Raw genomic sequence first — 20,785 nt, forward strand, 5'->3', positions numbered from 1 at the left:
TTCATGGACTTTTCTGTTACTAAAGTGACACCTGTATCTTGAAGAGTGACTCTAACTCCATTCCTTTTTTTTTTTTTTTTTTAAATATATATTTTGGCCATGCCACGAAGCTTGCAGGATCTCAGTTAGTTCCCCGACCAGGGATTGAACCCAGGCCACAGCAGTGATGGCACCGAATCCTAACCATTAGGCCACCAGGGAACTCCCTATCTAACTCCATTCCTAATTAAATTCCTAACTCAGTTCCTAACCTTAATGACCAAATATGACCCTAAATTTGATATAACCCCAAATCTTAACCTTAGGCCTCACCCCAACTCCTAACCCCACCCCATCTTATTCCGGTTCCAATGTGGGCCCTAACCTTAGCTCTAATTCTCACTCGAATGCCCCTGGTAACCCAGTATTTCCCAAAATTAAGTCCCCCACTTCCACAGTCACAAGTTTTGCTATACCTGTGTTCCTTCTGAGCTTGTAGTTACTTCATATTTGTCTTTAAATTAGACCTGTAAAGAATCCCATTTTAGCGTCATTCTGAGCAACCATGTTCCAGAAATCACGGTGTTGATAGGCTGGCTCTATTTTTTCTAATAGATGTTAAAATAAATACAAATAATAAATACATCTAATAGATGTTAAAATAAATACAAATATATTTATATTATAAATATAAATAAAATAAATACAAATACACGTTAAAAATGTTTCTCCATGCACCATCTACCTAAAGATATCTCCCACACCACCGGAAGTATGCGTGGCACTTTGAAAAAGACTGCTGCTACCCAGAGCCTTTATCTGACACCACACCCCTCGCCATCCGCGGGGAACAGCAGCCTCGACACCAGGTCCTGTGGGGCTGCAGCGCCCTCTGCTGGTGAGTCTGGGAGCTGCTCTAGCTCAGCTCCCCTTCCATCTGGGCAGGATCCACAAGGTAGGACTCTCTCTGACTTGACATTTCATGTCACTAGCTGTGTAGTTCCCTTAATTGTGAGGACTGAAGAGAGGTGAGAAAGGACCCCTTCCTCTAGGCACAGGGCAGCCGGGGTGTGAGGTGGAGACAAGCCTAAGGTCAGAGGAGGTGGAGGGGGGAGCGGGGGGGGGGGGCGGGGCCTGCGGGAGGCGTAGGGTGAAGGGTCAACTCTGAATTATGGAGAATTGTCAAGGTTGGGACTAGGGGTCAGAGTGAGTCTAGGGTAGGAATAAGGGTGGAGGTGGGGCCGGCCAGGGCTGGATGAGGGGAGGGTGCAGGGTGGGGGAACAGCAGGGCCAAGCACTGGAGCAGGGGCTGAGTTTTGTGCAGTTAAAAGGAAGAGCACGGTTGAGGTTAAAGCAGATTTTCAAGCGACCTTCCTGGGGGGTCTCACTGAGCTCTTGGGCCTCAAAAAGGGGCCTGAGAGTAGGGGAGGGCTGGGAAGGGCTGAGCTGGGCTGCCACAGGAAAGCTGTTGTCTGCTCCAGGTCTGTGTGGCTGAAACCTCCCATCTGGGTATTTTTGGGACACAAAGCCACCTACTGCTCAACCACTCCAAGGCAGACTCCCCTGCTCTCCTTCCTGGCTCCCTGGGACCCAGGACCCTCCAGCCCCACTAAGTTGTCTGCTCCATGCCAGATCTTGTTCTTTATTCCCCTGAAGACAAGCCGAAGTCCTCTGTTTGCTAAGATCCAATATCTGTTTATTTTTCTATAACTTATAAAGCAATAACACTGTCATCTTTGTTGTCAGTAAAATAAGATCTTACATTTGTGTGGTTCTTCACACATTAAAAGGCTACTTTCAGAAACATTTTCTCATTGGTTCACACAAGATCCTATGAGGTAAAAACAACCCATATTATACCATTTTACAGAGTCAGAGCCTAAGCATCGACGAGTTTGATGCACCAGACTAGAGTCAGAGGCAACTAAGTGAGGATTGAAACTCAGCGTCCTGACTTCTAGCCCAGCAAGCTTGTGGTTAGTTGACATGGATAAACCTGAGATAGAATTCAAAGATGAAGCACAAGAGACATATTTGGATTTGCAATTAGACGCTAAAACTCCAGCACTGGAATTTGGGCACCTGGGACAGGTAGGTGGGGCTAAGGGCAGTGGCACTGCTCAAATCACATTACCTGGCTCGTCACCCAGGCCAGGGGGGCTGCTAATTCCTACACTGCCTGTGCCAGGGGAATCCCTGCAGGCACTAATGAGAACTCCATCTGTGACAACCAGGGTACAGGATTTTCCAGCAGAGGTAAAGTTCCTACAGACCCTGGTCTCTGGTCCCTGACTCCCTCTAGGGGGTAATTCTTGAAGTTGGTGCTTCTTTCCCTCCAGGTGGCTCCCCGCTTTGGACATGATCCCAGACAGGCCCACCCTGGTCTGCCCACTTGGAATGGGGTTTCTTATCCTTGAGGCCCATACCTGAGCAACAAGGGCCTCTCAGCTCTGCTAAGTCCTGAAAGACACCCCACAAAGAACAGCTATGCCAGCAAGTGCCCCTTCGCCAGGCAAGAGGCTGCTCAGTGGCTCCTGGGGTGGGTTGAGCAGAGTTTGTGATTGGTGCATCAGGCTTTGACGATTCACATCTTTATTAGAGGCTGTGACAGTGGAGAGAGGGCAGAACAGCCCTTTGCTGTAAAACCTGTGATCAACTCCATCTGAAGGTAGAAAGCATTGTGAGGCTGGGCTTGGCAGGCTCAGTCCCGAGGTGGGGCTGAGGGGAAGATGCTGTGAGGAGTGGTCCAAGCGCTGCCTTGCTGTTGCCAAGATGGTCATCACAGCCAGACTGAGGCTCCAGCCCCCTCCTCCCCTCACCCACCAGCCTGTTTTACTGAGCTTCAGAGCCAGCGCCTACTTTAAATCGGAATCTTATTTGAAATGCATCAGAGTTCACTGTTAGAGCCAGCACTCTCAACGTGGCGGCACGTTCCTGTGTGATCCCTCAGTGGGTCTTCAGGGGCCCCCCGCTGGATGGGGGCAGGGGTGTGGGTGCAAAGCCTTCACCCACGTGAAAGCTGAAGCCATGGAGGCATCCCAGTATCAGGGGGCCAAGGAAGAGGGATGGGAGAGGGGCAGAGGGGAAGGAACAGTGGTTCTGCTAGTCAGACGAGACTGGCCTGACCTGCCTGTGTTCTGCTGCTGACCTCTAGTGTGGCCACAAGGTTGGGGACCTTAGCTTAGGGCTGGGACCAAGGGTTCAAGAATGAAAACCTCCTTGACCATTGCCTCAGAGGCCTGCTGTCCATTCCTAAAACCCCAGAATGGCAGAGCTGGATGCGAGCTCTAGGACCATGCTGGCTAACCAGCCCATTTTATAGGTGGGGATGTGCGGGCTCAGGAAGGGGCCCTTCCCTGGGTTCCACTCAATGTACACAGTCAGGGCCAGGGCCAGGACCTTCTCTGCTTCTCCCTGGAGGAGCAGTCTATCAGAGCAATGGTTCTGAAACTTGGCAGGCATCAGAATTGTCTGGAGAATGCACTAAAGCAGCTTGCTGGGAGATTCCAATGCTGTGGGTCCCTGGAGTCCACTGAAAGCGGCGCTGGGTTGGAGGACACACCTCAGGAGGGCTGGGGGCCGGGGACAGTGCAGAGAACGTGAAGGGCAAAGCCTCGACTAAGGGGAGGCATCTGTGTGGGCAGGAGGAGGGAAGCAGGCTTGGAAGGGTCACAGTCTGGAAGCACGGACAGGCATGGAGCAGCAGCCCCTGTCTCTGCTGAGAGGAGGCCCTTTGTGGGTGAAAATACTCCAGAGGGGAGGTGAACAGAGCTGTCCTCCGGGCAGGCAAAAGCTAGGAGAACCCAAATCCCTAAGGGGTGGTTTGGTTTGAAAGGCACTTATGTACCCGTGGGACCACTGGTGTTGCAGGCAGTGTCTGTGGGTGCTGTCAGAAGGTCCCCCCTGGGACCACGGCCAGGGGTCAGGGAGGAGCGGCAAGGACACCCTTGGGAGTGGGAATCGGGTGGCTGGGGCAATACGGGGGCCACTTCGAGAGCCCAGCGGCCAGGCCTTCTTCACCAGGGGCCTCCCTGGTTCTGGCACCTGGAGGAGAGGGGCCAGGGGTCTGGTGAGCTAACTTTCCCGTGCTCCCAGGGCCGCACAGGGATCCGTGCGGTGGCTGCTTGGCAGGTGGCTGCTTGGCCTTGGAACCTTCTCTGTGGGATTTTTAGAGAAGAGGAATTTGGTCCCAGAGAAGGAAACTGATTCTGGACCAAATGACAAAGGAGAACTGGGGACCAGGACCTGGGAATGCTGTGATGGGCAGGGCCTGGCTCAGGGATCCCATCCCTCTCTGTCCCCAGAAGGGTCTGAGCCAGTCATCCCTTCCTCTCAGCTCTGCTGGGAAGCCCTTTCTGCCAAGCTATGGCCAGCCAGAGGGGGTAGCAATGCCTTCTGCCCCCGCTGAGGCCGGCCCTTCCAGCAGGCCTTCGAAGTAGGTGCCCAGAGCCTGCAGGTTGAGTGCAGGCTGGCTTGCGGGCAACGAGTGGGTCTGTAGGCTCAGGAAGCGGTTGTACTTCTTCAGGCCCCCCTGCGGGTCATGGCGGTGTGCGGTCAGCAGCTCCTTGAAGCTGACCAGGTGGAGGGCCAGCAGGCGGGCCTCAGCCCGGGGCAGGACAGCCGCCCGCACCAGGGGCTGCAGGGACGCAAAGCACTGCAGGCTGCTGAAGGAGTGGACGTGCGGGGCCAGCTGGGGGCCCGGGGACACCTCGAGGAGGCGGCACAGGTCACGCATGGTCAGCACGGCTGCCAGGGCGCTGCGTTCACTCATGTTTCTCGCCAGGTAGGTCTTGGCCAGACTCTTGAGTTTGAAGCTGCTGGCCCCGGGCACGCACTCCCGGATGAGGGGCAGGGTGGCCAGGAAGCCTGAGATGGCGTTCTGGAACTCCCCCAGCTTGTTCATGTTCTCCAGGGCCTGGAAGAAGTTGGGGAGGCCGGGCCCCCACAGCTTATAGCAGGCCAGGATGGGCCGGCGCATGCTGCCCAGGAAGCACAGGAAGTGCTGCAGCCCCACCTCCAGGGAGACGGCCTTGGAGTAGATGTTGAAGGCCTCGGGCTGGATGATCACGCGGAACTGGCTCTCCTGGTTCACGGCTGCCAGCTGGCTAATCTTCTGGGCTGGGCAGGAGAGAAGGGCAGCGTGAGGCCCCAAGGGCACCGCGAGGTACCACCGGGAGCAGGGGGTCCTCTAGGGCTGCCGATCCCCCCATCCAGAGACCCCACCTTGGGGCCTGCTGGCAGGAAGCAAACATCAGCCTCACGTGCAGCTCTGACCCTGGCTCGGAAGGGGAGGCGGGGCTGCCCTCCACGCCCCGCCCCCTTGCTCCCCTGCTGGGAGTCCAGCTCCCTCCTGCCCTGCCACCTTCCCGAGCTCACCAAACGCTTTCACTCCAGGCCCCTCCTGTCTGTCTTCTGCCAGCCTCCCCCCACCTGCACTCGAGACCCCTCGCTGCCTCTGCCTAGCCCTCCACTCCCTTTCCCCTGGCCTCCAATCCCATCAGTCACATAGCTAAGGCCCTCAGCTGTCAGAGCACTGGGTCAGACAGCACACCTGCCCAGTCCACTCCATGCAAAGCATGGCCCAGAATCTTCCAGTGAGGTCTGCAAACTGCTCCTCTGTCCTATGGAAACACCTGCTGCTTCCGTCTGCCTGGGCTGGCACCACATTGAGTCCAGGCCGCAGGACAGGGCCTGGCCTTCTGCAGGGCCAGGGCAAGCACTGTGGAGTTGAGGGAGAAGGGGTCATACTTCTCTGGGACCTTGGCTCTGCTGGCCTCCCCATGCAGCTACCGTGGAACGAATGGGCCCTGTATTCAGAAATGTGCAGTCATGGCCTAAGGCTCTGCTTGGACTGCTGGTCTCACAGCAGCGACTTTCACATCGTGCTTCTGTTTAGAAGCGTGTTCCCAAGGCTCCCTAAGATGGGGGTGGGGTGGGCGGGAACCCCTGGAGGCTCTTGCCTTAAGCCTTTAGGCACTGGTCAAAGCAGATGTCCTCATTCAAAGAACCAAGTTCAAATACCTGGGAGGCCCAATGCTCTGCCCACTCTCTGGCTGCAGCCATCGGCCAGAGCTCAGGGCTCTCCCGGACTCGCAGATGGCTCTGTCTGCACTTATCCTGGGAACTCAGGGACTAAGCTAGAAAGGGGTGGGGGGTGGTCATTGGAGAACCCACTTTCATTGTCAATCTTGAGGTCAAAGAAAACCAGGGGCCTGTCTTCTGCTCGGGAGTCCTCAAGGCTCTTGTCCAGGACCCCAAGGGATGTGGGGCCCTCCAGCTGGAGGTCACTGGACTCGCCGCTGCTGTCGGCCAGCTCTCGGGAGGACTGCAACACAGAAAAACCAACAGGTCAGGGGTCTGCGGGGGGCGAGAGGGAGTGCAGTGACGATGTGAGCCTGCGCCCGTGAGCAGGTGTGCATGCTTGTGCGTGCATGAGTGTGGCGGGGGGACTCAAGCACATGGGTATGGTGGGGGCATCTGTGTGCACCTGAGGGAGGGCATGTTACTGGGAAAGGGAAGATGGGTCTCCAAGTGAGCGCATGAATGGATGTGAACGTGCACGTGTGAGGGTTGTGCTTGTGAACCAGGACATGTGCGTTAGTGCGTGAGTAGGATGAGATCACGTGAGCGTGAGTGTGCGTGAAAAATGTGTGGGAATGAATGCAAATATCGTGTGTGTGTGCATCTGGGTGTGCACGAGGGGTGTGGGATTGTGGACCTGTGTTGACACAAGTGTGTGTGCGAAAGGGGTATGCACGAGGGGTGTGGGGCTGTGGACCTGTGTTGACACAAGTGTGTGTGAAAGTGTGATACTTTGTGGGTGAGTGTGTGCATGTGCGAGCAGGGCTGGGTGTGGAGGATTAGGGAAGGTGCCAGGGCCGAGGCTGGCAGGGCCCGACGTGTCTGCTCCTGACGTCGTCTCTCTGAGCAGACTCAGAACAAACATCATAAACCTGGGACGGGGGGGGAAGGAGGCTCATCTCGAACCTCAGGTGTTTCTCTGGAAGGGACAAGGTACCTGGCTTTTCCTGTCCCCCAAGCGAGCTGAGGTCCCAGTGTCCTGCACAAAGGAGAGGGGAGCGCTGCTGGGCCTCTGGGACGCCAGCCACATCTAGGGGGACACACAGAGCCTGGCTGTGAGAACAGTAGAGAGAAGACTCCCCAGGTTTGGCGTCCAGGAGACGGTGCTTAGGGAAGCCGGAGGCCAGGCCTCCTCCAGGCTGGCACCTGAGGGTCTGTTCTCTCCCGCGCCAAGGCAAGAACACTGTTGAAAGGCCTTGGGGCTGGGGAAGAGCTCTGGCTATAAGAGTTTAAACCCCGGGGCTGGAACTAAAGAGAGAGGTGGAGTCTTTCATAATGTAGAGTTAATTGCTTATCATTTGCACACCTGCCAAAGCCAGACGTTCAGTCTTTGGTGGCCTGCTCAGAACCTCCTGTGAATGCCACCTGTGGACACTAACCAGACACTGGGAGGGACATGGCCAATGTCACAGGGCCAGCTGGGGGCACTGCTGGGACAGAGTCCAGAGAAAGCCTCCATCGTTCCCCCTTAGGGACTGTCCCTGGTGGCTGGTGGAGTCAGCCTCACGTGGGGCCATCTGAGGCCTCCCTGAACTCTGGCCTCTGGCTAACGTCCCTGGTCTGGGGCAGAATTAGCATACTTTCTTAGGCCCTTCCACCCTCCAGGTGAAACATTTGTCTTACCAAAACTTCAGCCAAGAGCAAAGTCTTTACTAATCACAATTAAAATGTGCTTCCTGAGAGGGGCTGATCTGTATTTGCCTTTCACAGCCCTACCCCAGGCTCACCAACTTCCTCCTAGTCACTGATAGAAACAGACATTCACTACGAGTCCATCTAGAGCTGGTGTTTCTTACAGCAGCCTGTGAGTTCTGGGACTTTATACCTGAGGCCCTAATTTGACAAAAGATATGCCTTGCATATCTGTATTCTCGATTTGACCATACATCCATTTGGCCTGTCTTGCTCTGAGTCTCTGTCTCGCTGTCACGGCTCCCTTGCCTCCCTATGAGGAGCCTTCTCCAGGAGTCTTCCTTAAAGTTGCTAGCCTGTAGACAGGAGACGCCGCCTTCTTCCCCCATGGGAGAATCAAGTTGTTTTCTATCTCCAATCTTCCAGTGCCTGTTCTGATCACAAGGCTGGGGTGCTCTCACACTTGGGCTGGTGGAAAGAGCTGGACTCCCCTTGCTATGGCCTCCCCTGGGCTTCGGCTGAAGAGCTGTCCCCTTGGCCAAGTCCTCTCTGCCACCCACTGACACAGTACGCTGGGCTTTCCCTTCTTCCTTCTTCTCTTTGCTCTAAACTGCAGAAGCCCTTGCAGTGGCCCAGGGTGCTTCCATCTGTCTTCTGGTACTGTCTCTTCAGGCTGTAGGGCCAGAGTCTTCTCTTCAGATATTCTCCTCCAAGGGTTGAGCTCCCTGGCAAGCAGCACAGCTGCATCCTTGAGCTAACTCCCCCATCTTTATACCAGGGTCATTTATGATAGCCATGAGAACCTCATTTTTTAAGAGCCTCCCATGGTCCTGGGGTCATTTTCTCTTTTATAGTCATGGAAATATCCTTCGTCCTGAACTTACTGAAGACCTGCTGGCTCCCTTCATAAAAGGACACCCCTTTCCGCTGAGTTGTCGAGGGAGGGAGGGCTGAATCTTCCAGCCGTGACTCCTTTTCCTCCCAGATTCCTCTGGGAAGTCCTTGGGAACTTCCATAAAGTCTGGCTACCCCATGGGACTGGTCTCACTGGAATGCCTCCCACTGAGCTCCAGCCAGGTGTAAAGGGAATTCCCCCTCCCTGCCTTAAATCCCAGCAGTACAGCTGGGAAGTACTGACACAATTAAAAAAGACTTTTTTTTTAAAGACCCAGACTTAACAGAATCAGCACATAAGAGGCTCCAGTGAAGGATGGCTTTCTGGCCCTGCTCATTTTCTGCCCCTGTTCCACAGCCCGACACTGCCACTTCCCGACCTTATTCCATAATCAGGATAATGGGGAGGCGGGGGATAGAGAGGGAGAGTGGCAGAGACCAGAACCCAAGAATCTAGGAGAGGGCCTTTCATTGGAAAAAGCTGAGATTTGCTTGGAAGGGAAAGGAGTGGCAGCAGAAGGAACTGGAGTGGGGAAGAGACCAGAGCCCATGTGTGAGGACTCTAAGTGGAAAGTGGGATGAGGCTTTGAGGGGCCAGGGATTGGCACATGATGGGGCTAGAGTGAAGTGGTGGAGGATTTAAGGAGCGCTGCTGTGAGGTGTGAGTTGGATCCCCTGCAATAGTCTTTGAAAGATGTGAGTAAATACTGGACACTTGGTTAATGGACTGTGTTTCTTTGACTGCAAAACTGTGTTCAGACCGAGCCACGTGGGATCTGGGATTTTTTTTCGGGATACACAGGCAACTAGGACACACAGGCGATCAGGTTCATGAGCTCTATTTCACTTATCTTCATCACAGTCAACTTAGCAGATCAATCACATCCCAACTCAACACAGCAGGTGTAATGGCCATTCCAAGGTGCTCATAGGAAGCAGCTGGGTTGACATCACCTTCCAGAAGTCTAGGAGGTTTATCTGGGAAGAGCCAGTATTTCCCCTCCACACCTGGATCATATCCCAGCGATGTACACCTCGCTTCTGCTCAAGGCTGATACGTATACAAATGGGCGGCATTTCTCTGACACAGATGTGCCATTGACTCCCCCAATTTAGTGAGTCTCTACCTTGGTTGTGCATAGCAGCTTAAAAAAATCTTGATGTCCAGGCTGCACCCCAGACCAAGTCAGTTAGAATCTCTGGGGGGTGGGACCCAGGAATCCGTCCTGGGTAAAACCCCCCAAGTGACACCAGTGTGCAGCCAGGATTGGCAACCACTGTCCTAATGACTGATTTATTCCACGTTCGGGCATCAGCAAATCAGACAGGAGCCAAACTCTTTGATATTTAACATCCCCACCTGAAGATACCTATCTAGTATCTGACATTAATACTAATCAAGAGTCCCCAGCTCCTGAGGAACTTTCTTAGCACCCGAGCTTAAGCAACAGCTGGGATCAGTGCGGCAAGACGCACACTGGTGTGTTTTGCAGACACAAAACCACAGCTCTTGCGAAGCCTGAAGGCCCCAGAGACACTTCACATGTTATCTGTTAACCTAAATGGTCCCATTAGCCAGCCTGTGGCCCCTACTGCCCTCTGCCCACTGCTCTGCAGGCTGCTGCTGCCCATTGGAGGACACGGCTCCCATCTTCGCAGCTGAGCACCTGTTTACTTTTCTGATACACTCATTCACCAGCATCACGGTCCCTCCCCTGGATCAGGTGCTCCCCACAGGCCTCCCTTCCACTGCCGGTCACCACTGCCACTTCTGCCAGGGGCTGCCCCCTCGGCTAGGCCTCCTGCTGATTCCACTTGGTCCTGCTGCTATCGGGCACTGGGGTGAGTCTTCCGTCCGAAGAGTGGATGAGAGCATCTATCTTTTTCTGCTTCGGATCCGTTAACACAGGGCCCGCAGCAGACATGTGTCTGACCCACCTCATTTTTAAGCACAGTCCTCTCACTCCAGGTCTCCAGCATCAGACCTGTGTCTCGCCCCTCCACCCCAAGACTACAGCCCCACTGCCTCTCCCAGCAGGGGCGAGGTCTCCTACAGAGCACCCCTGCTGCCCAGGCAGCCTCTCCCCAGCCCTGCCCACCACGCCAGGTCTGTGCCAGAACCGACCTGCCCCCCGCGTCTCGAGTCCAGCCACTGACACAGCTGCAGCCCGAGCAGGGGGCCTACACACCCTGGTACACTTGGAAACACACTATCTTAGCAGACCAGTTTTCTACAGCTCTCACACACTGGCAGGTTAGATAAAGGCTGCAGGGAGGGGAGGACAGGGGAGTCTGGAGCACCCTGCAAATGTTGCCCTGCTCCCTTCCTCCAAAGAACTCTGGGAGCACCAGGGATCTGGAAGGGGGTATGGAAGGTGGGTGAAAGATGCACCTACTTAGGGGGATCTAATTTGTGTTCTTTTTAATTTTTTTTTTCCCCAACAAGTTTTGGACTCGTGTAATGGTTGATTTGAAAAACGTCTGAAGAAGCCCTACACAAAGGCAGTGATCCTCTGGCTCTCTTGCCTCCAGACTGGCTCGCCAAAGGTGAGCAGCTGCTTCTAATCGTCTAATTCTTCCTAACCTGAAATGTGCTTCTCCTTCCTGAGTTGATCAACCTCAGATATCACCCAGTGGCTCCTTGCTGACAGCTGAGCACTAGACTAACCACCCCTGTCCCACCCCACCCCCAAAATATTGCTGGTATCAGTGCCTCCACCTGGCACTCATGACGTCTGACAGGACTAAGGGCGTTCCAATCCTTTTCTCGCTCTTTCCTTCCCAGGCTTCTGTCTCTACCCAAGGTCAGTCTTATTTTAATTTTATCAAGATTATGGAATAGAAAGAAGTGTCCAGATTTCAGAGGAATTTAGAACATGGAAAGACTCAAAAAGTGATTGGCTGTGAGGAATAATAAAAAGCACAGGGGGAGTCCTGGGCAGCTCTGGGGTCTTGGCTTCTGTAACTAGGCAGATGGTGCAATTTACTGAGAGGAGAGGAGGAGAGGCGAGTTCGAGGCTTCTATGGGGCATCTGAGTGGAGCTGTCAGGACGCCATTGGCTCTATTGGTCCTGCGGGCATGAGCCCATAGTGAAGACGTGGGTGTGGCTGAGATCACAGGGAGTGGTGTGGGGGCGGGGGGAGTACACAGACTAGAAAGAGAAGAAGGCCCAGACCTAAGCCAGAGAACAACAGTTAAAAGAACACGGAGACCTGAAGGGGGAGTAGGGAGGAGCAGCCAGAGCTGCAGGAGGAAGTGTCCTGAACCCAAGGGAAGCAGAGTCTTTCGGGGAGTTAGGACTGAAGGCGACCACTGGACTCGGAGGTGTGGAGGTTACCTTGGCGCTGGTGGCAGGGCTCACTGGCATGGTGGGGAAGGGCAGGGGAGTGGGGTGAGGAAGGAGCACCAAGGGGGTGAAGGTCCGGGGTGGGGGTTGCAGAGATAGGAAAGACTTTCTTCAGGGTGCCTAGCTGTAGCCCATAGAAAGTGTTTGAAGACACAAATGAGCATGGGGAGATGCAGTAGGCTCCCAAGGAGACAGGAGGGCGGGGCCAGGAAGAGGGGAAGTGAGTCCTACAGGGAGGTGGCCATCCCCACCACCCTAACAGAAGGAACGGGGGAAGGATGTAACCAGGTCGGGTCAATCTGTCATCAGAGAGCGAGACGGGGGCTGCTCCCATGCCACCTGTCAACCTCCGAGGGCAGAGGGTGCAGCCACCTGGCAAGAGCGAGCAGGGCGGGGATGAGGGACCAGAGCTAGGGAAGTGGAGGTGCAGCGAGGGGCCGTGGAGAGCAGAGGGGCGTGCTGAGGCAGGAAGCCAGGGAGCCCAGGAGACAATCATTTGTAGCTTTCCTCGCCTTGACTTTTCTCCAACACAAGTCGGCCTCCTGGTGGCGGCGTGGAGCAGGGGAACGCTACCAAATCCTTCCAGGGCTGTCTTTGGAGGGCAGGCTACCAGGACGCCGGCGGGTGGGGGAGGCAGGGCACTGAGATCCTGGTGAAAGGTTGGCTGAAATGGGGGGCCTTGCTGGCTGGTGGGCAGGAGGCAGAGGCAGAGGCAGAAGGAGCTGGGAGGGAGAGGGCAGAGGTCCTGGAAGGAATGGGTTGAGAGCTCAAGCAGGAGGCTGTGGTCAGAGTCTGCGTGGGACAGTTTAGAGATGGAAAGTTCTCAGTGATGGCGAGGTCTGGTGGGAGGGGGCGTGGGGGATGGGATTGGCAGCTGCAGGGGAATGGGGCAAAGATCCCTGAAAGCTCAAGGTGAGGAGAGCCCAGGGTGGTGGATGTTGAAGCCACCCAGGAAGGCTGGACCTGCGTGGGGAGAGGAAACCTAGGAGGCAGTCTTCCTACGTGGGGGAAGGCAGGAGGATGTCTGAGATGAGCTGGGGCAAGTGGGGTTCATCTGGAGAGCCCAAACCTCAAAGGCACAGGGGATCTTGCCAGACGGTGGGACCCAAACAGGAGGCACAGAAGGCCTGGAACCTACCTCCCACCTCTGATGCTCCCAGGGTGTGGGGGAAAGAGGGACATAGCAGCCCCACAGGTGAACCAAGCAGTCAGTGCAGGGAGGAGAGAAAAAACACCTGCAGGGAAGGGCTAAGCCCAGCAGGGAATCTGATGGTCATGGAAGAAGGGTTTGCAAGGGTGATCGTTCAACAAGTATTTATTGAGCAGCCGCACCTGCCAGGGCCTGGGAGCGACACAGTCCCTGCCCTCAGTGGGCTTACATCCTGGCAGAGGCCCAGTGGGAAGGCTTGGGGTGGGGGGATGGGGCAGTGGGAGGTGCAAAGGGTGAGAGAAGCTTCCTTGTCTTGGGCAAAGAGGCCTGAGGATGTGAGGAACAAGGGCCTGAATCTCAGTCACAACCCCCTGGCTGGGGAGGACTTGTCTCTTTACCCAGAGGTCCATGGAGCCATTCATTCCCTTGTTCACTCTCTGATGATGTACTGGATGCCTACTGTGTGTAGGGCTTTTAGGTGCGTGGGCTGGGCTGGGCAGCAGGGTGGAGGGGCTTGGGGAGCAGAGGGGGTGTGTTGGCCACATGGTTACAAGAGGAAGGTGACCAGGGTCAGGGCTGCAGAGGAGGGAGGCACTTGGGCTCTCAGAGGCTTGTCTGCGGGGGGCCCGTGCTTGTGGGAGGCCTATTTGCAGGGTGGGGTGGTGGGAATGCATTTGGAGGGACTTCCAGTGGGACCTGGACTTGGGGATTCTCCATGGGGGCTCTGCCAGAGTCCCCAGGAGAGACTCCTGCTCCAAGAGTCTGGGGTGCTCTGCCTCCCCCGAGCCCCCCCCTGAGAGAGGCATCAAGTTGGGGAGCCACAGAGGAGAGCGGAAGGGCAAAGAAGTTGTTGAGCCACTGGGCCACACGCGGGGAGCCCCGGAGGGAGCGGCCGCGGGATCGTGCTGCCCGTCCCGCCCGGCGGGGTTGGCTGTTGGCCGTTGTTAGGCGGGCGGGACACTCCTGGGGACCGGCAGGTTGGCTGGGAGTCCCGGTGGTGGCCGGGGTGGTGGCCTGGACTGGCCCTTGGGAGGGAGAACAAGTCCACATGGGGGCACAATACACTCTGAGGGGCAGGCGGAAGATATGGCGAAGGCGCGGGTTTCTTTGTGCTCTGCGTGATAGGAAGTTGATCCCACGGTGGACGGCAGCTTGCTCCTGGTGAGCGGCAGGCTGTCCGGGACACTCAGCATCAGGGACGGCAGCTTGCTCTGCAGGATGGTGGGGAGGCCAAGCGGGGGGTCGGCATGTGCCACGGGGCAGATGAGAGGCCCAGCAGGGGTGGGACGCTTGGCGAGCTCTCGGCGTAGGCTGGGCTGGCGAGGAGGGAGGTGCGACGGTCTCCGTGGGCTCCATACGCTTTCCAACACAGAACCTCAGACTGAGGGCTGGAAGGGACCTCAGGGGCCACCCAGTCCAACCTTCCACTCTATTCCGATCCCTTTTGCCCCTGGACAGGTGACAGCCCAGCCTCCATTAACAAACCTCCAGGGACAGAAGGGTCACAACCTGTAAGATCACTTGTTCCATTGTGGGATGGCTTTAAAGAAGTTCTTCTTACATGGAGTCACCACGTGCTTGTTTGGGCCCTGCATGGGGCTGCCCTGTGCCCTCACACCCCCAGAGCCCTCAACAGCTGCCATTAACCAGGGAATGAACGCTTGTCCGCCCTCCTCACCGAGGACTTAAGAGGGCAGAAAATGCATAAGGAAGCTCCAGACACAGGCATTGGCTAGTCCAGAAATGAGACAGAGCCCTGGAAGGAAGCCCTCTCCCAGCTTTTCAGAAGAGTACATGTGATTACTGAAGGCTCCTGCCCTGGTATGGAGGGAGGGTCAGAGTGATCCAGACCACAGCTGGCATTTGGAGACTATCCTCTGGACAGCTCAGGACTCACTGCCTTGCTGGTAAATTCCCCAGGCGCAACGCGAGTCTGAGAGTCACCTGCTGGGGCTGCGCCCCCTGGGGCCTGGAATGGGGGGAGGCAGGAGTCCTAGGCCGAACTTCTGAGCCACTCACCGAGTTTTCGGCATCTGAGTCTTCCGAGCTGCTGATCACCACGACACGCTCCTCTGAAACGGGGTAGGGGAGACAATGTTAGGGCCTGCCAGGGATGCCCGTGGATGGGGCCCAGGGTGTTCTCCCGTGGGAATCCTTGCAGGCCAGTGAACTGGGTGGGTGACGTGTGCCCTGCAACGGGGGATGTGAATGTCCAGCGTGTGTGCCAGTGTGGCTCTGCTTGTGCAGAGGGGTTATTCATGGTGGCTTTCCATCACTGCGTACTGTGCCTTGCCTGTGAACACTTAACTCAGCTGTTGGCCCTGGAGTGATTCAGAATTTACTACCTGTGGAGGGGGCGTGACAAGCACCACCTGGTTTGGAACCTTTTGCCGTCCTAAAGCGGCACACTGGTTTGTTCCACTTCTCAGCTCCGTAAGCCACAAGATGTTTGAGTTAAAAGATACTTTATCGGGCTTCCCTGGTGGCGCAGTGGTTAAGAATCCGCCTGCCAATGCAGGGGACACAGGTTTGAGCCCTGGTCCGGGAAGATCCCACATGCCCCAGAGCAACTAAGCCCGTGCACCACAACTACTGAGCCTGCGCTCTAGAGCCCACGAGCCACAGCTACTGAGCCCGCGTGCCACAACTACTGAAGCCTGCGTGCCTAGAGCCCATGCTCCGCAATAAGAGAAGCCACCGCAATGAGAAGCCCGCGCACCAGAACGAAGAGTAGCCCCCGCTCGCCACAACTAGAGAAAGCCTGTGTGCAGCGACAAAGACCCAACGCAGCCAATAAATAAAGAAACAACTTAATTAGTTTTTAAAAAAGATACTTTATCTAGGTTAATCAAAACCTTCTGATGACCAACAGTATTTGTGAGCAAGGATTAACAGTCAGGGCTGAGTGTCAGTGTGACCAGGGTCAGGGTTCAGTGTGACCAGGAACAGGGGTCAGTGTGGGACCTAGAATGAAAATAAAGCTGGACTCTGGGTAAAACAGATCCAGGAAGAACTGTCTCGAACATTCCAGAATTCTATGGGTTGACCTCAACTCACATGAAAGGACTCCCTCTCTGGCAGGGGCCGTAAAAGGTATCTAGGACAAACGAGGTACCTTAGGCAGGTGGCAGAAAAATTTGGGAACCGATGGGTGTGGACTTTACCCAAGTCCTCTCCGAGCACATACCAGGCACCCACCAACAAACATTTCTTGGGGAGACCCACCCCATGCAGAGGCACAGTGCTGGGTTCTGTAAGAGTGCGAAGACTGTGTTAGGGGAAGGAACTAAGGAGGTGTGGTCTTTGGCCCGTCACGCTCATCTCACTGGCATCCCAGCAAAACACAGGCTAGCTAAACTATCCACTCTCATGCCCCAGACAAACCCTGGGCTTTCCCTTCCCTGCTTGGTGGCAGCTGAGGGCAGGACACACAGGGAACGCCGTTGGCTTTGGGCTCCGTGGGTAGGGTCAGGATGCAGAAGAGGGGTCCCACCCAGCCCCTGGAGGACAGCGTGCAGGCCTCAGCCTCTGCTGCCCACCCACCTCCCTACCTGCCTCCCCAGGGTCGCTGGTCGCATGGTTGCTGTCAGGCAGGAAGGTCTCATTTCCTATGACGGGGGTCTTAGGGCTGGGGGACCTGTCCAGGCGGGGTGGCGAGACTGCCTTGGAGGTGCTGGGCCTGGGCTGCTCAGGGGAGCTCCGAGCCAACCTTGACTCTTTCTCCTCCTCAGACTCCATCTTGATGACCTTCCTGGGGCACTCAGTCTGGCAGGACTTCCTCTTCTGTGGTGTGGCTGTGTTGGAGACCTCCTGTGCAGCGGGGAGTCACAGGGTAGCGTCAGGAGCCTCCCACTGGGGCAGCGGGCAGAGACCAGACCTGGGTGGCAGGAACATGTGCCCCCCGTGCCCTTTGCTCCTGCTCTTCTCTCTGCTATCTGCCACTCAGATCACGCCTCTCTATAAAGGATGCCCTCCCAGGTCAGCATGCACACTGGCCCTGCTGGTGACCACTGACCACCGACCTCTGCTGGCTTCTGACTGCCCTGGGAGGGGCTCATGCTTGGAGAGGAGCTTCCTGACAGGGCAACCAAGAGCAGGGAGAGCGTAGAGCAGGTGCCTATTGAGGTCTGGATTCTCACTTCAGCTCCACCTCTTACCGCCTAGGAGGATCTGGGCCCTCGGGAGGGGAGGGGAGGGGAGGGCGGGGAAGAAGCTTACCTCTCTGCAGGAGGGGTCTTTGATGGAGTAGGCGTACACTGGCACAGGGTGTGCCCCTGGCACCGGCTGTACCACAGTCAATCCTGGGGCCTGCACCTGGGCCCTCTGTGCCTCCTCTGGCTGCAAAGTCAGGAAATGAGGGTAGTCAGAAATGACCAGGCAGCAGGACAAGGGCCAGGTTCCCAGGCCTGGGGTCAGCCCAGTCCCCAAGGCCTCACCCAGAAACAGGTGCAGGCTGCCCAGTCCAAAGCCCAGAGCCTATTGGGGACCAGAAATCCTCCCCACAGCCTCCATGACTTCACTCCCTTGTGACCCTGAGATGCTGGCATCCAGGGACCACTTCAATGCCTGTGCATCCTAACGGGGCTGAAAGATGACCTCAGGGATCACACTGCCCAACAGCTCAAGGCTCGTGTGACAACAGGCCCAGCCTAGACAACTCCAGGGACAAAGTGCTCACTACTAACGGAAGCGGTTCGTCTCCAGCTGCAAAGTCATAACAGGGAGGAAATCCTTCCACTGAGCTGACACTGGCCTCCCTGTCACCTGTTCACAATAGCCAAAAGGTGGAAACAACCCAAATGTCCATCAGCTAATGAATGGATAAACAAAATGCGGGACAGCCATTCAGGGGAATATTATCCAGCCATAAAAAGGAATAAAGTTCTGACACACACAACGTGGATGAACCTTGAACACATCAGGCTAAGTGAAAAGCCAGCCACAGAAGAATACATACTGTATGATTCCATTTATATGAAATATTCAGAGGTGCCAATGCACGGAGACAGCAGATTGGTGGTTGCCAGGGGCTGGGGGAGGGGAAGTGAGGAGTGACTGCTTCATGGGTACTGGGTTTCCTTTTGTGGTAATGAAAGTACTCTGGAACTAGAGGGGGTGGTTGTGCCAGATTGTGAGTGTGCTAAATGTCACTGGATTGTACACTTTAAAATAGTTAAAATGGTGAATTTTCTTATGTGAATTTTACAATAAGATTATCGTTAAAGAAAAGAGGATGGTGCTATATTACGATTATTGCCTATCTACAGAGAAGGAAACCGAGGCACAAAGAGGTGAAGTGATTTCCTAAGGTCACATACCTAATAAGGGCCTGGACCAGGGCTTGAATCATGTTTTTGAAATGCAAGTTCCCTTCCTGCACCCACTGTATCCTTTAACATCCCTCTGCACCATCTTTCTCTACCGTGTGACACTGAAGAATAAGCCGGACCTTTTGCTGAAACCAAGTGGGTGACGTGGCGAGTGTCCCTCCGAAAGGGGAGGCCCAGCCTCCGGGGCTCAATCCAGGGGCCCTGGCCTGCCACTCCTGCCTGCAATCCTGACCCCTTGGCACCTCACAGGCCCTGTGCGCTCAGTGGATGACCATCCATCAGTAGCCTGCGGTCGGCCCACCCAGTGAAGGAAGGGGACTCCCACACAGCTGGAGGGGGCTCTGGGTTGAGCAGAGAAAAGCCAGGCACTGGGCTGTAAGAGGATGAGGCCAGGGATGTGCCTTCCTCAGGACAAGCTCTGTCCCTCCCATGTGGTGGGCGACATGGTCAGGCCCACCCTCACGGGGCGAACAGCAGGGATTACCTGGCCGAGCCCAGGCTGGGGAAGGCAGGGAAAGCCCCGCACGACAGGCCATGTGCTGGGGACCGGGACCCTGAGGTGGGGCTCTTCTTGGTATCGAGTGCTTTCATGTGAAATGTGGGCTCCCAAATCATTGGCTATAATGGACTGATTTCCTTCCCTCCTCCTTGTTTCCCGGGTTTCTTTTTCTCAACATCTTTACAGAAAGGGAGGAGAGCCGGATCAGAGAGCGCACCTGTGTGTGGGAAGGGGCGAGGGGATGATCTCCCAGGTCATATTCTCCCAGGCCTCTAGGGAAAGTACACAATCTCCACAGCACTCCCTGTGCCAGTGTTCTGCAAGCTACAGTTGTGACCCATGAGTGGATCATGAAAGCAATGTCATGACTAGCATTTTTTTGTATTACATAGACTAGTACAGAACAGAAAGTTAGAGTACCTCCCATGTTTATAAGCGTAATTTGTTTTGCAAAACTTCTGTTTTAGCTACAGGTATGTGCATGTGTATACCCTGTAGGTTAGATGTAAACTATATTTTTTACAGTGGGTGGTGGTCAAAAAAGTTTAAACCACTCTTCACATTCATTAAGACGGCCACTATTAAAAAAAAAGTGTGAATGAGAAATGTAGAGAAGTTGGAACCGCTGTGCACTGTCGGTGGTCATGCAGAATATGACGCAGCCACTACGGAAAACCGTGTGGTGGTTCCTCAAAAATTAAAAACAGAATTAGTATATGATCCAGCAATTCCACTTCTAGGCAAATTTTATGTTGTATGTATTTGATCACCGTTAAAAATGAAAGAGTTGAAAAGGTCCTGGTCTGTCCTTCATGTGTGTCTCTGCAAACTGCTGGCATGTAAGAGAACCTCTTTCCACCTGGGCTGTGAACTCCCCCAAGACAGGGCTGGGCTCCTCTCCACCTCTGTCCCATCCTCCCTGACACCCCCTGCAATGTTAATGAAGCAGGGGACACACATGAGGGCTCAGTAAAGAAAAAAAATCATGATGCCTGATTTATAGTTGTTTTACAGTTTTAAAACAATTTATTTTTTTTCCATTGTATTGTGACGTCATTGCAAAAAGAACCTGTGAGAAATAGAGGAGGGAAAATGTCCGAGCCACTGTCCCACCCACGTGCTCCTAGTTAAGCCTGTTGGTGTTTTTCATCCTCTCTGCCTACAGGCACAGGGTGGCGGTGAAAGTACACCAGCAGTTTCAAGAGGGGTGAGTGTTGGCCCTAGGAGCCCAGTTCCTGCCTCCTAAGGCAGGAATGTGGGTCCAAGAGTTGCCTTTCTTCTGGCACAACCAGACCATGCCTGCCACCCTCAAGCGGCCACACCTGTCCTTTGCACGCGTGGTGTGTGACCCACTTCCATTCCCCAGCTCTATCCACCCTCACCCCCAAGCCTATTACCAAAGTGAAAGCAAGAGACTTTTCAGGAAGAGGATTCTTCTGAGGCTCCAAGTTCAAACTGCTTAGTAGCTGGTAGTGAGAGGTCACAAGACAAGACCTGGCAAAACGCCTAGACCTTATTCACACAAGAGTACGGGCTCTCTTGCTGTTCATTAACCAGCGACTGGCACCTGGAAGACAGTGCAATCTGTGGACCCAGGGCACTTTCAACTATCATTCATATGATTTCTTTGGGGACATTTTTCATTCTAGCACTGTTTGTAATGCCAAAACAACCTAAATAGCCAAGGAGTCAGCTAAAAATAAACCATGCTACATCCACCTAATGGACCACTGTGCAGATGCAAAAAGGCATCAGGAAGCTCCCTGTCTACTGATAAGGTAAGAATTCCCAAATACTGGGGCTTCCCTGGTGACGCAGTAGTTAAGAATCTGCCTGCCAATGCAGGGGACACGGGTTTGAGCCCTGGTTCGGG

General features: G+C 54.9%; 1 protein-coding gene across 1 annotated transcript in view; it reads right to left on the minus strand.

Moving 5' to 3' along the window:
* Nucleotides 1-629: 629 nt before the first annotated feature.
* The window catches only part of PML (PML nuclear body scaffold), a 44,722-nt gene continuing 24,566 nt past the window's right edge, over nucleotides 630-20,785 (minus strand). Inside the window, 6 exon segments of the mRNA XM_022579998.3 lie at nucleotides 630-4,359; nucleotides 4,361-5,097; nucleotides 6,154-6,304; nucleotides 15,103-15,155; nucleotides 16,635-16,893; nucleotides 17,302-17,421. Coding sequence (XP_022435706.2) covers nucleotides 4,312-4,359; nucleotides 4,361-5,097; nucleotides 6,154-6,304; nucleotides 15,103-15,155; nucleotides 16,635-16,893; nucleotides 17,302-17,421 — 1,368 coding nt within the window. The 3' untranslated portion in view covers nucleotides 630-4,311.

This window comes from Delphinapterus leucas, chromosome 2 (genome assembly GCF_059928025.1).
Source record: "Delphinapterus leucas isolate spDelLeu-1000000601 "Yukka" chromosome 2, BTC_Dleu_Yukka2, whole genome shotgun sequence".
In the NCBI taxonomy this organism is placed as follows: Eukaryota; Metazoa; Chordata; class Mammalia; order Artiodactyla; family Monodontidae; genus Delphinapterus; species Delphinapterus leucas.